Raw genomic sequence first — 17,653 nt, 5'->3', positions numbered from 1 at the left:
TGCTACTGCGGGCCGAGCGGCGCAGCCAGGACGGTGAGGAGGCGGTGGGTGAGGCCCCCCTCGCCCCGGCCTGCCCAGCCCTCCCCTGGGCACTGCCTGACCGCCACCCCCTTCCCTCTATCCTTCGCTCCGCAGCTCCCTGTTTCTCCCTTACTCAAGCCCCAGTTTGTCCCATCTCCTGAGTCTTTGCCCCATTACCCCATCCTTGCCCCTTTCCATCCCTTGGGCTGTGTACAGTCCTCCTGAACCCCTTTTATCCCACCCATTTCCATGACCCTTCTCCTCTTCGGTTGTGCCTTGGTGGGATTTGTGCCATCCCCTCTGCGGAGTGGTTACATCATGGTTTCCTGCCATTTTGTGTGTGTGCAGACACAGGTGATGCAGACGAGTTTGCAGAAGAGCAGCAGGAGGAGGGCCTAGATAAGCCATTTCCCGAGCAGTTGACTGAAACGTCCTCCTCAGCGGTGTTGGAAGGAAGTAGGTGGTTTGAGCAGCAGAAGTGTAGTTGTTGCAGGCCATGCTGCCATGGGGGCTAAACAAGACTAGCTAACTCTCTTCAGCAGATCCAGCAGTATCTGTAACTTCAACAGCTTTTTTTTTCTCAGGAAAGTAGATGTGATTTTGTGGATAGTATCCTGGGCAGTGTGTCAGGACCTTGTCCCTCAGGATGTTCCTTTGAAAGAAATTTATTCTAGTTTGGCCCTTTCATCTTTTCCAAACAGGTGGAAAGAAAGAGACTGACTTGAATGAACAAAATCAACCCACAAACACAGATCTTCCACCCAGTCTTTGTGTGTGACATCTTTTACTGGCTTTGTATTTTCACATTGTTAGAGATGCATTTTATTAAAATAAATAAAATTAGTATGTTCCCTTTAGTAGGAATTAATTCATTCCCCTTAACAGTTGCATGCTCTTCTCTTTATTCTGATGTAGTTTATTGAGAATAAAAGTGATTCTGTAAAGAGTTAAGATAGGTCCAGTACTTTAACCACAGTATTGCAGAGAAGCCTTTCACAAAAAAATTGGAAAAAAAGAAGGAAAAGTGATAGAAAGGGTGTCAGAAAAGAGAAATGATTTTTCTATGGCTCAGAGATTCTATTCTCTTCTCTACTGCCAGTATCTATGCAACTCCCATAAGCTTCTGAAACAGTTACTTGCAGAAGCAGAGAGTCATGGCCTGGTATTTTAAATCCATAAAAGAATTTTGTTCATACTGTACAAAAAAGATAGGACCATGAAAGTTAAGTGCTGAAGCTTGTTGTGGGTGTAAGTAGACTAAAGAAGTGATGCGATTCAACTTCCCACTCTGCAGCTCTGAATGGAGGCAGCTGTAGTGCTGCAGGTTAATGCTCAAAAGCAGTAAGACAGGGAGAATGATTTATTGCTTGATAATAATACCAGCACAAGGGTCCAGGTGGGGGATGCAACTATGCCTTTTCCACTACTTCTAAGCGTCCAGAAGCTGAAAGGGGAAGAAGACATGGTGCCCCTCCTGAAAGACAGTATAAAATAAAGTTTGAAATTCTTGGCTGGCTCTGGAATTCATGCAGTTGTTCCTGTGTTACAGTGTCTTCACCATCACCTCTTGAGCATGACAGAACTATAAACGTTTTCCACATCATAGATCTGGCACGACAAAACCCTTAATTATTTGCATTTCCTTTTACAAAGTGGTTTAATCTTGAAACATGTTCATCTACTTATTTTGTCATAAAAGATCGTTTGCAATTGTGTTGGAAAACGCTGGTAAGGATATTCCAAATAAAGCCCAGTTATCTGTGGAATGCAGTACAGTCACTTGCATGTTTGGATGCAGTTCTTCAGCAATAGTGCTGTCCTGGGGGAAAATGTATGATTAACCCCAGGTTTTGATGGCTGGTTGTTGAAAGGTGATGCTGAAGATGGAAGAAAATGCTTAGTAATTTAGTTTGAGAAGAAAATTGGAAGGATCCACTTTATATACATGGAATACCTGTTGTTTAATTGAGTTCTCTTCTGTTATTCTTTCTTAGTGATGACTCAAAAAAGCGAGGCATCCCCTCTACAACCTACAGACAGTGAAAGTGCGTCAGGTGACATATCAACTCTCCCTAGTGGGTCTGAATTGAGTAAACTGGAGCAAAGATTTACAACTGACAGTATTGAACACACACCACAGGTAAATGCTGTATTTCACTCTGTTCTTTTGTGGATGCGAAGAGGCTGGCTTTCTGATGCAAATGTTTCAATAAAACTGGTAGGCAAGTTAAGGAGGTACAGTGCAGAGCAAGTACTCAGAGCAGAACAGAAAGTTTTATGAGAACAGGGGTTTCCATTCAAAAGCAACAGCCTGTGCTGTCTGCCACAGCCTGATATTGACTGACAGGATATTGCAAAGGTAATTTGCTTGGCAAAATGGGGACTTTTGGTGAGAAAATGCAGCAGAGAGTTACTCAGGCACCACATTAGCCATTCCCAGTGTTGCTTGTGAAAGAAAAGTTGCAGTTAGATAAAGACACCATGGCAGGAGCATGTAAGGAACAGTGAACAAAGGCTTTTGTACCTCAAGTCTTTTACCTAATTAGTTGGTCAGGATGGAGTCTGGGGTTTCTAACTAAACTTGGTTTATGGCTGAGGTGCAGGTGGAAGGGGAGTAGGTGCTTGCACATTTTCAAAAAGGCTCGGAGGAGACGGACATTTAAGTGCTTTTTGGTTTCTTATGTTTCAAGCACTAATGCTGTTAGTCCTATTGGTCTGGAAATCAACATTGTTTCCAAAGCTGATGACTTTTACTGTTAGCTGAGTGATTTTTTTAACATTTCATTTATGTTAGTAGTTTACTTGAACAGCAATGTGAAGATAATGGAGTTAAACTAATGATTCCGTCCTATTGCTCACAGCAGGCAAACATTTTCTTGCTGTTAAGAAACGCGGCAGCAAACAGTAATAGTCATACTTAGTTTTTATTTTCCGTTTCAGCTGCAAGAACGGAAAGTTGACAAAGTGTGTTTCTACGTGGCTCTGGATGAAATTCCTGAAGAATTTGTATCAGATTTTACTGTATATTTTCTGAGAGACACCAAAGGTATGTGCACTGAATAACTGCAGGCTTAGTGTTTTCAGTCCTCACATCAAACAGTACTTCACATTGAGAAGAGGTGATAGTGGCTGGGATTCAGGGTAGTGCATATGCATCTTAATTAACTGGGCACAGATATTCTCAGATAAGAACCAGGAATCAGGAACACTCTTCATTTGGAATTTATGGGAAGTTACATGTCTTCTGCATTTTACCAGCAAGGATGAAGCTCTCATGCTGCATTCGGAGGAAGTCAAAAGATTTAGTTACTACAACTGCTAGAACTGTGTACGGTGTTTTGAGCATGAGGAACTGTATGTGAAAGTTAGAACGTGAGGTAGTGATGAGCACAACTGGGTTATCAGACTTCCTGACCTGACTCAAATTCTGATATACAACAGCAGCATGTTTTATTCTGCTAATTTCTACTTTTATCATAAAACCAATGGCAATAGTTATTCCAGCATCTGGAGTAGCTCTGGTTCTGGTCGCAATCAGACCTTAGTATCTAGCTCTAGCCCCATAGGAAACAGCCTCTACACTGAAGCAAACAGGTATTTCCACACCTATATCCAGGAAGTATCAACAATATGTTAACTCTAATTTAGTGCCAGAGACTGGCGCCAGCATAAACGCTTATGTGGGTTCACCAAGCAGCAACATGTGGGGTTTGAAGCTACAAAGTATTTTGTATGTGCCTATTAGTTTCAGTTTTTATAGAAACGGGACATTTGAGAAAAAAAGAAAATTATGATAATGTATTTGGTCATTTTGCGGCATTTTACTGCGTTTTATGGCAGTTTTGTTGGCATTTTAGCTTATTATGGAAAGGGCTTTATGCTTTCTGTGTCAAATAACTAGATTTATGCTAATTGTTTGTATACTGTTTAGAAAGAGTTACTGAACCTAATGACCTGATGGAAGCTAATGAAGTTCTTCCTAAAACGATAAAGTTTGGTGTACTGACTGATGATACTCTTTTGATGCTAAAGAATGCCATCTCACAGGTAAATGTGTTACAGCTTATATATGGAGTCTTGAGTGTTTCTGTGAGTGATTTGCCTATTCAGTATTCTGCTGACCATATGGACTATGCATAAGAATTACTAATATTTAATGAGTGACCTCCATATGCAAAAATGAAGTTTTTGTTAATCCTTATTTGATATCTTGTTTCCCAAATTTTTGTGAGAAGTGGAGACAGGCATTATTTCGTTGTCTGGCCGTGTATGAGAAACATCTAAGAGTGTGAGATGAAATACCTCTATTTTTGTGCCAATAGACTTGTAAAAGCGTGCTGGAGCTATTCCTGTGCAGAACTTGAGGCAGAGAGAATCATGCTAAAGAGGTGAAATGGAAGGACATGCACTTAAATTAAATTTTAGAACAACATATCCAATGAATTGCTAGTAAGCTGACTGTTATTGTTTTCTTTTTTAATATGAACCATCTAATCTATGGTACCTGTTACAGGTACAGGTGTTTGCACCAGCTATCTCCTATAGTCAGCAGCACACTGAGGAAACTTCCTTTCATCCAGATAGTCAAAATACAGATTCTGAGAAAAGGAATTTACCCAAGACTAATCTTGCGGACAAGAAAGAACAACCTGTGGAATACTGTAATATTCAGATGAGGAATGAGAGTCAAATGAGCAGGCAAAAAATTTTAGGTGTTACTCATCAGACTATACAACAAACAGAAGGTGAGTTTTCTGCCTATGCCAGCACCGTGGTGTTTAGAGTACATGACAGTAGAAAGAGTTTCACCTAGGAATGGCTTTATATAGAATAACAAATACACCTAGTTTCTGGGGAAGCTCCAGGCCTGATTAAAATTTCTCTTTGCTGATAACAGTAGTATTTTTACTGCCCTGAAGTATAGCAGGCAGTATGGAGAAATGGATGAAATCAGTGATAGTCTTTCAAACAGTCTGGAGTAAGAATAGGAGAGAGGGTAAACATACCTGATTTCTTACCAATGTTCAGGGCACTCAGGCCATAGCGGGGTGTAGAAAGTGGTACATCAAATGAGACTTTCACATGCTGTTTAACATCCCTTCTCTGACAGAGGCTACTGTCATGCCACTAAGGAGAATGTAGTGGCCTACAATAGGCAGATTGATAATCTTCTTCAGCAAAACCCTAATCCTAATTCTTAATAGTTAGAGTTTGGGTTAAGTCTTGAAAGCTGAGACCTTTTTATGTATTTCTAGGAATATATCTTTCTTTGCACTGTGTTAACTGTGAAGCAACTGGATGTTTTTTGCCATATTCTGAAATAGGCACAGCAGGTGGTATGTTACCTATCCTCCAAGAGCTAACAAGATGGAAGGCATAAACCATTTCAGCGGTGTTACTTTACTAATGCTGATGGAACAAGACAGTTGCTTCTATATGTCTTTTCTTCCAATAGGCAATATTAAACTGCAGATGCCAACTATGAATCTTGATAGAGAAGTGACTGCTCTTGCCACAGTTCCAGAAGTGATTGAAGCTCTGGAAAGTTATGCAATGACTTGGCAGAAATTAATATCCAAAGCTCTAGAGGAACAACTGAAAAAGGTTCCACAGGTAATGTTGCTTATAACACCAAGCTTCTTTTATTCCCGGAGACATTAATTCATTTCCTTACAAGAATCTCTTTGAATGGTTCATGAGTATTTTTAATCCGTCTTCATGTTTGATTATTGGAAAGGCATTTACTAATTGATGTAAAGTAGAATAAAAGTAGTGAGGAACTGTGTGACTCTGGGAAATAGAATACAAATGGAATATAAAATAACTCACTGCAGATCCTACCCACGCAGGGTAACTGTGGAAAACTAAGGCACTTTTACTATCTGCACTCTTCTAAAGATAGCCATGAAATATTAAAAACTACAGTGATTTTTTTTTTAATATACGACTATTTTTGCTTGAAAAAAGTAATCTCAAGCAAAAAAAATTCCAATTGTAAAGTTCTGATTCTGCAAGCACACATATGAGTAATACCATTAAACATACTGAGGGAATTCACATCTTGTGCATAAGCTTTTGCAAGCGTGGACTCTGCAGCTCCAGCTCAGAGATATACTCCCCACGAGCAGTTCCCTTCAGTGTGTGCCAAACTCTCTTGATTTCAAGTATCACCTTCTCTCTGGGTTTTTTGCATGGCTGAATCATGTCAGGTTTTTCTCAGCATACAGCATATTGAAAAGAAGGAAAAAATATAGTCCTGGTTGTAGGTTTTCACTCTTGTGTAATGGTAATTTAGATTTTTTATTTTATTTCACATTACTTGTAGGGTAATGGTCCACTTGCAGAAGTTGACCTCTGGCGTGAAAGAAATCATACTTTAAGTGCTCTTACTGAACAGACAAAGCTTCCAGAAGTGCAAAAAGTCTTGGAAATATTACAGGAAGCTGAATCTGAGCATATCGGAGATTTACAGATAGTCTTAAATGACCTCAGAAAACATCATGTGGAAGCTCTAGATAATGTTAAGTTTCTTTCAACTCTTGAACGCCATTTGAAGGTAGGTATTCTTGAGAAAACTTTGTGAAGTTTTAGCTGTAGTTACCTGCGTTTGGTTTCTCTGTTGATATAATCACCTCTTGTTTATTTTTTACTTTTTATCAGCAATAAAGATATACTCTAGCCTTTTTATACTTAATAAAAAAAGGCTTTCTTGTTTTGCTTGAGTGATGGTTGTTCTAATATTTGAAAGCACAAGCCTAGAGCTGTTAACAGCTTGGTTTGTAAATCACAACCTTGGGAGAATTTGTTAGCATAGCTGAATTGGGGAAAACAAAGATTTCTCAACTCCATTTTTGACGTAGCTTCTATCACTGATTACAGCTGATGTCTCAATTTTTAAGTTTCATTGAAGATCATCCAAATGAAGAGTTAAGCCAAAACCAGTCTTGGGACATCTTTTACAGAAAAGAGAATATTAATAAGCTATGACCTAAAAAAGCATTTGGAGCCATCAGTGCAGATTTGCACATCCTTAACCATGTGTGTTACTTAGGCACCAGGGTTTTTACTTGATTGGGTTATTTATGTAATAATGTCACAGACTTCCTTAACTTCAGGAATCTATAGAACAAATACTATTTTTTAGAATACGTATCTGTATATTTTCATGACATCTTATTCACAATATTTATAATACATTTAATAGAATTTAACATATGGCACTGGATTTAATGTTGTTTTGGATACAATTCCTTCACTGATGAATGCCCTGAGAATGGTATGGATTATCTCACGACATTACAACAAGGATGAACGGATGGTACCCCTCATGGAACGAATTGCATGGGAAATTTCAACAAGAGCCTACAAAGTTGTGGATTTACACACACTGTTTAAGTAAGTACTGGATTCCTGTTTAACTAGACTGTAGTTATTACAAGCTTTGCTTGTTTTATGGGAAGTGCAGTAGATAGATAGCCCTTTCATCAAATAGGTTTCAGTGTTTTTCACTATCTGAAGTCGTATTAGAAGGTCAATTAAAAGTCAATTTATTTTGTGATTTTTATGAGTTACTGAATCAGCCCAGAAGAAATAGGTGCTTGTTCTCTTTTGTCTCAAAAGGACATAAATCGATAAAACCAATAGAATTAGAGTGGTAAAAAAGTGGCATAGATATCATCAAAATCAGTCCTGAAATAATATTTCCTTTCAAAGTCAGTCACATCGGAAATGAAGACCTCACAGTTATAAGTTTTACCTAGAACTTTTATAATTAGAAGCTGCTGAACCAGGGTACATTAATACAGTTGAGATAAAATTTTCTATCTATAATCTTTTTATCTATAGTATCTTAACTGTTTTGATTTGATTAATAGAGAAGATAGAGCTGCTGCAAAAAAGAAAATAGCAGAAGCCAAAAGCACTCTTGAACAATGGAAGAAATGTTATTTTGCTGTTCGTGCCCAAATTGAAGCATCAGGAAGAGAGCAACACTGGGAATTTGACCGAAAACGTTTATTTGAAAAAACGGATTATATGACTTCAATCTGTCAAGATCTGTATGATATTTTGCAGGTAGTAATATAGACAATAAATAAAGGGATTGTGTGATCTGTGTCTTATTCAGTACAGGAGATTCTTTTGTATTGTAGTTGTTGAGATGTTAACAGCTTTTAGTTTTGTGAGTGGTTTTGTGTTTAAGACCTGAGTGGTGCCTTTGATTCTAACAAAGCTGAACTTAACACTTGAGATGAAATAACTCTTCTCAAGGTACTGGAGGAGGAAAGATATTGCTGTGTGCATTGCTGTTATGAACATACAGACTTGTAACAACTGTTTCACAGATTTGCAGTTTTTACAGGTTGCTAGCTTAATTATAGAATTGTAGATAAAATAACCATTTAACTATACTATAAAATAAAATTTGACCGTATATGAATCAGTATATCAATTGCAGGATACCATATGAATGGAGAGATGCTGTGTTTAGGCTGATTTAAGTCAGGGTAACTAGCAATATTAGTGGTCCAACAATGGTCAGGTGCTATAGATTTTGTATGTAAAAAATGTATATGTGAAAAGTGGAATAAAAAGGAGTAAGAACTGAGTATTACTTGTTTTAACAACTGAGGTGTTGGGCCAGTAGAGTGTTTTGGGTTTTTTTTTCCATAAAGCTACTTACTGTCTTGTGTAGAATTATATGAAATGTAAATCACACCACGAATTGATCATTCTCTGAGCTGTTTTTATATTTTAAAGGAAATAATATCAGAAAGATGTGTTAAATGACAGAAAAAAAACCCCCATGAAAATACAGCTTTCTGATATGCTCTTCTGAATTAACAGATCATTGAAGAGTTTTGCAATATATTTGGTCCTGAACTGAAAGCTGTCACAGGGGATCCAAAGCGTGTTGATGATCTAGTGAGAGCAGTAAACAGACTAACTAGTCCTATGGAAGAACTGACTTTTGACCCTTTTAGCATTGAAAGTGCACATGACTGGAAATTAATTATGGAAGAATTTAAAGAAGAAGTTTCAGTAAGTGCCACATACTGTGATCCTCCCCCCCCATTACTTCCTATATGCAAATTCCTTGTAGAATATCAACAGTTTCATTTGAAGAAAATGTAAGTTTGCAAAAGAAAAGAACATATGAATAAATATGTAAATGAAAATGTGAGGAATTTGACCATTTTTTTAAGTCAGTATTCTGTTTCCAAGTTGTTTTTGTTTATAGTTTTACTTTATCTTGAAAATGGTGAAGCACGCTTTTTGTTCATTGGCATAATTGCTGCAGGAAGAACAGAGGTTACATATGACCTTCCTGTATCCATGTGCTGACACGTCTCAATCATGTCCTACTAAGAAGTAAAACTTCCTTTTCTGGATTCATTCAGTCCTTCACCCCTCAGCTAAGAATACCCACAGAGTACATATTGTTACAATGTTTTTTGTGGTTTATATACCTGCCCCATAGACACATTAGTTGTCATTAATTTCCTGCAGCTTTCTGCAAAGCCATCAGTTGGTTAGAAATTTATAAAACAAAAAATAGTAAAAATATGCTTGACCACTGTTATAAAAAAGTATTTTCATTTTGCCTTCCTTTCTTGTTTTTGCAAGATGAATCTCTAAGTGATAGGATGTCTTCACCTTATTCCTTTTTTTAGGTTATTGAAGAAGAGACCAAAAACTTTATTGATGGATCTTTTAAGACCCTTCGATCAGCTGAAGCTGCATTTAACATGCTCTTAAACTTCAGACACATCCGCTCTCGTGAAACCATTAATAAGCAGATGATGATGAAGTTCAACGATATTTTAGACCAATACTCTAAAGAGGTATTTAAGGATTTCTTATGTAGTATATGAAGCTCTTTACCTCGTGAAATTCATAAAGCTGTGTATATGCCTAAATAGCTGTATAGTGTCATTTACCATCTGAAAGACTGACAAGTTTTACAAAATAAGCATAATAATCTCACTTTTTTGGAGCCTGTTGGAGAAATAGTATGGCTAATTTGCTGAAATGGATGTGCATATCTTTATATGTGTGACACTGTATGGGAACTGAAAGATGTTTGCATGTACACTGAATGTAACACGGCTTGTGGCTATTCCTTTACCTTGTGAACAGCAGTTCAACGTCAGTCCTTCCTGAGAAAATACATTTTTCATACCCTACAGCTCTCTTGTGATGGACAAGTTCATGGTACAGCCAAAAGGTGTCACAGATCAACCGTGAAGGCAGAAATAATTTCTGACCCGTTGAAGCCTGTGTGTTGGCAAGCTTTTCATGTCATAGCATTTTTCTTGCTATTTCAGAGAACATTGAGTTTAATGATAAAATGTAATCTTACAGAAAATACTGCCGCAATAGCAGTTACACAGGATATAGAAAGGAAGACACTCTCTGTAATGGAATTAATACAAACAAGAGATGATGGGAAAAAAGAAAAGAATTGGTTTTATCCTGCTTCTGGAATTAGCTTCAGAGCTTGTGCTGTGTACCAGGTTAGATACTGACCATGGACACGCAAGTGGAGAAATGATTCTTTGCAATATTTCATTCTCTTCTAGGTCGAAAATGTTAAGCAAATCTTTGTTCAGAACCTCAAGGATCCACCTTTGTACAAGAATCATCCTCCAGTGGCTGGAGCAATATACTGGTCCCGATCCCTTTTCTATCGGATCAAACAGACTATCATTCGATTTCAAGAAGTAGAGGAGTTGCTTGCTAGTGAACGTGGAAAGGAAGTATGTTAGTTCTTCTGATATTTAATGAAGGAAGAAATACTTTCTTCATACCCTTCTTCTAAAGATGTGGAAGCGCTCTTGTGTGCGGGGAAGTTCCAAGAATGTCTTTGCACACAGCAAGCCATGTTAGATGTGGAAAGCTGATTGGGACCTTCCCACTGTTTCCCAGAGAGACAGTGACGAAATCAATAACAGAATTCAAGAGCCTAAATTCTCCATTACCTGCATTCATTACAACACATTTCTTGCCCTTTCATCTAATAAAAATTAGAAACTGTATTAAGACAGCATATTGAGGCAGGTTAGCTGAACTTTTCTCATGGTCTTTAGAATTAGTTATACAAAATTTTCCTTTCTAGGTAAAACAAATATATCTTCAAGTGGCTAAGAGGATGAAGGAGTATGAAGATCAAAAATATAATCAGTGGAGAGATGGGGCAGAACAGATACTCCCACTGTTACTGAAAAATACTCTGCTGACTGTTGTCACTGGTGGGGCTGCAACCCATGTTAATACAGAGATTTCTGAGCAGGTGAGAAATGGGAAGATAGTATACCAGACTTCTCGATAAGGTAGAACTGAAACCTATCTGATGGTCAGTGATATTTTTCTAAGAATAGTATTTTAAACACAGTTTTTGAAAGGAAAATTGTGTAAGTTCTGAGCTGAGAATTGTTTGTTGTTCTTTATAAGACATAGTTGCTGAATGACCTGGCAAATGGGTGAATGTTGTTTCTCTATGTGTTCTTCTGTGCTGTAATTCCTGTTAGTTTCGGGGTTTTGGTGCAATGTCTTTGGAACATTACAGCAAAACTTGGGACTAAGGTTAGGTAGAGGTAGGTTCCCAGCAGAGATCATGCAGAATCATGCTCTAATTACACTTTTGTCTGATTATGATCTTCCACTGGGATTTCTGTTGTAACTGGTTGCAGCTGTATGTTAACAGAGGTGATTTGATTTGTTTCTTGTAATCAGTTTTCAGGGAAGAGGTAGTTGTGTATAATTTCTGAAACTAGAATGCTCTTGAATTTTAAAGGCATTTCCACAAGCTCTGAATGTCAGCCATTCTGACTTTAACCTACTGCCTTATCAAATGCCTCCAAAAGCTAACCTTTTTGTTGCATTGTAAGTTTGGTGTTCCTCTCCTTTCTGCTGCTCTTGTGTTGTAGAGCTCTGTAACAGAGAAGCCTGTCACCACAAAGAAAAGCGTCCACTTCATAGTGAATTTTTCTCCCATACTACAAGAGATTATCATTGAAACAAAGTACATGGAACAACTAGGGTTTCCAGTCCCAGAAATAGCAAGATGTGTGGCATTACAGGAAGACAAATATTTTAGGTAAGGCTGTAACAGAGTATCTGTTCACATACAGACTTATGGTAGTGTTTCAAGTGATTTCACTCCAAACCAGAATGGGCTCTGAGTCATCAAATTTTGGAAATATGAAAGCTCTTAGTGACTTTTTTTTTTAATGGTAAAATTGCTAATGGCCATGTTGCACTAATAAGCTTTTCTCTGGCGCTGGCTGCATCCTTCATCCTGTAGGACTATGTCATACAAATTAACATCTTGTCAAATCTGAGAAAAAACAAGGGAAGTAATTTGTTTTGCAATGAATTGTTAGTGCCATTTAGATTCCTGCTAACATTTAAGCTCACTTCCACTTTCTTCTTGTGCAGCTTTGGATAAGACACTTTTGCCCAAATTATGACAGGCATTTAGCACACAGGTATGCTGATAAGAGCCCTAACTGGATTTTAAAGTTCACCTGCTGAATTCACTTAAGTGCTTCACACTGAGGCTCTCTCAAAAACTTTTTCTGAGTTGGGGCAGGAGAGGTTTGTCTAGCTACTATTGGAGTCATATGATTTTTTTCTTTTGTTTTCAATGGGAAATGAGTTACATTTATAATCAATATGTATTCACTGGTTATTTCTGCAAATTTTGCTTTATATGAAAGTTTGAATGGAATGATGGAAGTGATCTACTCTTTGATCTGAGTTCAGAGCTGTATTTTCAGAAAATCATGATTTTATGTTTTGTTGTTGTTGTGTTTCTTACACTCCTTAGGTACAAAAATGGATTGCAAAACATGCTGGATCACTATCACAAATTAATGGGAACACTGAATGAAGCAGAAACCAAACTTCTTGATGACCATATTCAAGAACTCTGGAGAGTATTCAAATCAGGGCACAGAAGACTCAAGTGGAACTCCTTAGGTAATGGAGACACTGTTTTAAAATGGCTTTAGATATTGATTTTTAGTTAAAAAATCTCTTCAATTCTGCAATCTATTTTTTATGTCATATGACAGCAATGTATCCCTAAATGGTACATCCTATTGGCACAGTCAGAGTCAGAATATTAGGTTAGACAGACTCGGATCCAGGAGGGTATTTCTTATGTTTTTATTATATTTAAAGCACTAAGTGGAATAGAGTGAGACTCTTCAATAACAGCTGTAAGGGAGCTAGATGAAGGATTAGGTGAGAAATCATCTAACCTATGTTTCTGCAGAGCATCAGTTCATTCCCAGAGGTAAAACGCATCTGGTTGTGACAATTTTGATGCATTGGTGAAATAAAAAAAAACAACAAATGGCTGTGATTTATTTCAAGGTATTGGTGACTTTATCGTCCGATGTACAGAAGCCATCAGGAAGTTTGAATCACTTGTCCATCAGATTCATAATAATTCTGAAGACATAAGCAACACACTTCTGTTCATAGAATCAACAAATCTCTTTAAGTTTCCGCTTTCAAAAAATGGTGATGAGCTTCCTAGTAAGTCTTTATATTTCCATTTCCAAGCTCTGTGATGTTTTATTTTGCTCTGTCTGCTACTTTGCATTTTTAGTTGCTGTGATCAACCCTTTTAGTTGTTACCAAAAGTAGTTATGATAGTATTTCATGGTGTAACAGAGGAAGCACAAGCAGAGGTTCCGTACTCTAAAGCTGACAATGTCAATGAGACAAATAGATTGTTTGACTTGTGTTTACCTTGCTTTTGATCACATTTCCCCTATCTTTCCCTTGACCCTTCTTGTATGCTGTAGTGTAGCCTTAGAGCTGCAGTCTGCATGGAGTGTCAGCTCGCTTCTGGGCCATCTGAACCTGAACTGGTTTCCTCAGATAGAAATTGCAGTGAGGCAAAAGTCTCCCAGGTCTCCCTGTCACCTGAGTGAGTGCTATTTTTAATGCTATTTTTTGTATCTTTTGCAGAAGTGAAAGAATTTTTTGAGTATGTTAAGCATGAAAGAGAAAAAGATGTGACACACATGGTTAGAAAGTATTCTGCAATTCCACAATTGCTAATGAAAGTGGAAGGACGAGTTGCCAATACGAACAGTGGCAAATCTCCAAAATTAACTTCCTATTATGCATACTGGGAAAATAGGATTTATCAGGTGTTGACACAGTTAATTGTGAAGTAAGTCAATTGTTTGCTTTAATGGATTTTCAGTCTTTCATCTTCATTTTTTCTGGATCTGTTGATAAGTACGTATACTGATACTCTGTTGGAACACCTTAGTGATTTGCAGTTTGAGACAGATTTGTATTTGTACTGTTTTTTTGTTTGTTTTTTTTCTGTGAAGAATGGAGAACTGATAACAAGGTACAGGAGAAACCTAAATTCTGAGAAAATGGGTATTGGCATGTTGTTGGCAGAAGAGAGAAATAAGATATGTTTTCTGCAGTGTGTGTAGTTCCATATCCCTGGTTTATTTCTAAAATCAAAGTTTTGTTTTGCTAAAGAATACAATTTTGAGAAGTTGGTGTCTGGGTGCCAGGTGCATCCCTGTAATGTGTGAGGACATCAGTACAAGAACAAAGGTTTGTTGGATTTTACTTTTACCTCTTCTGCAGCAGCTGGGGCCAAGGATGTTCCTGTAGCAAGATATTATAAAGGGTTATATTATAAGCAAGATATTGTTACAATAAAGCATTGCAGGGTTATAAAAGCTTCTCAGACATCTCTTCTCATGATCCATGTCTTTGTAATCTGGTTCATGTTCAGCTGACTTCATTGTGCTTTCTCAGCTGGACTCTTGCAATAGAGTTGACCATAATCTCAGGGTCCTTTTGCACCAGGGTATCCCCATTCATTCCTTCCAGTAGGTTGTTTTAGCTAGTCAAGCTTTTTCATTAAATCAGTATTAGTGGGACAATTTTGCTCCAATACACAGTGTTTCCAGCTGAAATCGGTGGTAGTTGGCTTGAGACAGATCTGCTTACATATCTAAGCACATACCTGATAACTGCAGTCTCTGTTGGGCATTTCCATGGGGGGCAGCACCTGATTATTACTTAGACATGATTTTTTTCCTTTCCCAGGAATTTGCAGGCTTTCAATGCAGCTGTTCTTGCAAATGTGCCACTGTTCCAAACAGAAGCTATTTTATCTGTTCCTGAGATAATCTTGCAACCTAATGCCAGTGAGATTGACAAAATGACTGTACAATGTATCCGAGACTGTGTTGAGGTTACCAAGGTGATTTTTGATAAAGATTCACTTGTTGCCAGAGTTTGCTTGTGATTATAATGAATTAATCTTGCTTTATGTTTGGGCAAGTCATAGGGCAAGTCAAAGTCATTGCTTTATCCTGACATCAAAATATGCAGTATACTGTTCTAATTTTACAGACTGTCCTAATTTTACAAACTGATGACAAAGGAAAAAACCTGCCTTAACACTTCATGCAATTTTTACTCAGGCGAAGTTATTTATTACTTTTGAGCAGTTTTGCCAGTGTAAGGACATGATTTGGTTCTATAAATCAGCATACATCAGAAGGAAATACTTTTCAGATTCACCACAGATGTTGCTTTCTGATCTATGAATAAGCTGTTGGAATAAGGAGTATGAGTAGCCTCCTCTATATTACCGCTGTCCTCAAAAGCAGCAGAAAAACAGTTCCGAAAATGTTGGGAGAAGGGCATCTAGGACATACCTAGGACAGCAGATGAAATGTCTAGCTTGCTGGCAAAAGTACTTCCCTGCATAAGTATGTTCACATTGAATTGCTTCCAGAAAAGCAGCCAAATATTGTGGCAGTGTTCCTGCCCTGTGCTGATGGAGAAATGATTCCAGATGTCACCTGAAAGGAATAAATTTAGATTAAGTGTGTTTCCTGTGCTCAGATTTGCTGTTCTGCTCCAGTGCTGCATCCAGCCTGTTTGACCTAATACCTATTTCTCTGTGTCATGCTATATTGTTGCTCAGTGGAGATTTTAAAAGCAGAGTGAGTAATGCATGGAAAGGTTTTGTTAGGATGAAATTAACTCTTCTCTCAATTTTATGGGAAAAAGTAATCTCTTTTCTTGCTGTCAGAAAAAAGCAATTGATTTGAGAAATCATTTACACTACTTCCTACATAGTTTCCTAAATAACAATGGAATTCTTCTCTGAAAGAGTTATCAAGTGTCGTGATTTGGGCATCAAGCATTGGAACAGGTTGCCCAGGGAAGTGGTTGAGTCACTATCCCTGGAGGTATTTAAAAGACATGTAGTTGTGGCACTTAGGGACATGGTTTAGGGGTAGACTTGGCAGTGTTAGGTTTATGGTTGGACTCGATGATCTTAAAGGTCTTTTCTAACCTAAATGATCCTATGATTCTATGAGTTATTTGACTAAAATGACTCTCTACAAAGTAACTGTTTTTCAACCCTGTCTTGAAAACTCCAGCATTTCGTACGATGGATGCATGGTACTTGTATTGAATGCCCTCCTCAGCATGTCGAGGAAAATGAAGTTATCACCTTCAGCTTTTACAATGATGTCTCCCAGAACCCTCTGATAATTGAACAGGCTGTTCTCATCACTCAGAATGTCCACAAACTCCTGGCTTCCCTCAGCAAGTATTTGAAACAATGGATGAGGTACCACCTTCTGTGGAAATTAGACAAAGGCATAGTCATGGAGAGGTTAGCTGCAGAAAAGCCTGCTTGTGTCACCTTTGATGAAGAGTTGCAGTTCTATATGAGGGTAGGTCAAGAAGTGACTCAACAGCCATTGATTAAAGATGAGCAATGTATCAGGCTTCAGCTGGCTCCTTTAGTTTACACATTGCAGGAGAATGCTAGAGGCTGGATGAATTCACTTGGGAAGTTGCTTAATGAGTCTGCAAGAGAGGAACTCTTCAGTCTTCAGGAGGAAATTCAGGTAGGTGCTTTTAGTTCCTGTTGTCTGATGTAGCTAGCACGGAGTAGTAGGTGACAATCTGAACCACACTCCAAATTGGTTGAAACTATCATCTGGTGTATTCTGGTGTGTCATATGTAAAGAGGTGAGCTGTCCCTCTCTGTAGCTGGGAAACAGGAGATAGTAACATGAAAACCCAGGACTTTCTCACTCCTGTACCGGCAAAATGTTCATATTGATGATTCCGAAGTTCCCTTTAAACTGCTGCTTACAACTTCTGTTTTGTTGTAGTGAAAACATCCCTTCTGGACTGGGGTTTAATTTTTGATGATTTTTTTTTCGTGTCTGTGTGTGTGTGTTACCTTTATCACATAGGCTAAAAATGAAAATGAATCTGCATGTTATTTACTTGTGTTTTGTGTTTGACTATTAATTATAATTCTGCCTAATTGCTTTGTCAGCGTTGCTTCTGGAAATTATTCTTACTTTTTACAGAGCTTATCACAGAGTCTTAAGAGACCTCCAGATTCCCTGGAAGATCTGAGAATTGTCCTTGGTACAATTGCAGAGATCAAAGGCATGTCCTTCAAGGTTGAACTGAAATATTTGGACATCTGGGAGAGATACCGCACTCTTGCAATGTACAATATTCCAGTAAGTGCATGTTATGCCTCATCTCACAAAACATTTCAGCTTTGAGCTGGGGGCACAAATACCTCACATATGAA

The 17,653-nt window shown here is 38.0% G+C and overlaps 1 protein-coding gene across 1 annotated transcript in view; it reads left to right on the top strand.

Moving 5' to 3' along the window:
- Positions 1–2: 2 nt before the first annotated feature.
- DNAH10 (dynein, axonemal, heavy chain 10) overlaps positions 3–17,653 on the top strand; it is a gene marked incomplete at its 5' end in the record, with an annotated part of 58,555 nt that continues 40,904 nt past the window's right edge. The window contains 21 exons of the mRNA XM_009880332.1: positions 3–48; positions 370–477; positions 2,016–2,161; positions 2,962–3,067; positions 3,953–4,068; positions 4,625–4,766; positions 5,477–5,634; positions 6,347–6,577; positions 7,226–7,416; positions 7,896–8,094; positions 8,866–9,060; positions 9,693–9,863; positions 10,602–10,778; positions 11,138–11,311; positions 11,949–12,118; positions 12,851–13,002; positions 13,402–13,566; positions 14,005–14,212; positions 15,118–15,274; positions 16,470–16,946; positions 17,421–17,579. Of these exons, the coding sequence (XP_009878634.1) occupies positions 3–48; positions 370–477; positions 2,016–2,161; positions 2,962–3,067; positions 3,953–4,068; positions 4,625–4,766; positions 5,477–5,634; positions 6,347–6,577; positions 7,226–7,416; positions 7,896–8,094; positions 8,866–9,060; positions 9,693–9,863; positions 10,602–10,778; positions 11,138–11,311; positions 11,949–12,118; positions 12,851–13,002; positions 13,402–13,566; positions 14,005–14,212; positions 15,118–15,274; positions 16,470–16,946; positions 17,421–17,579 (3,648 nt within the window). The remainder of the gene's footprint in view (positions 49–369; positions 478–2,015; positions 2,162–2,961; positions 3,068–3,952; positions 4,069–4,624; positions 4,767–5,476; positions 5,635–6,346; positions 6,578–7,225; positions 7,417–7,895; positions 8,095–8,865; positions 9,061–9,692; positions 9,864–10,601; positions 10,779–11,137; positions 11,312–11,948; positions 12,119–12,850; positions 13,003–13,401; positions 13,567–14,004; positions 14,213–15,117; positions 15,275–16,469; positions 16,947–17,420; positions 17,580–17,653) is intronic.

The sequence above is a fragment of the Charadrius vociferus genome, unplaced genomic scaffold (assembly GCF_000708025.1).
Source record: "Charadrius vociferus isolate BGI_N301 unplaced genomic scaffold, ASM70802v2 scaffold332, whole genome shotgun sequence".
Taxonomy (NCBI): Eukaryota; Metazoa; Chordata; class Aves; order Charadriiformes; family Charadriidae; genus Charadrius; species Charadrius vociferus.
The sequence above is the reverse complement of the archived record's forward strand: the minus strand, read 5'-3'. Positions and strand labels throughout refer to the sequence as shown.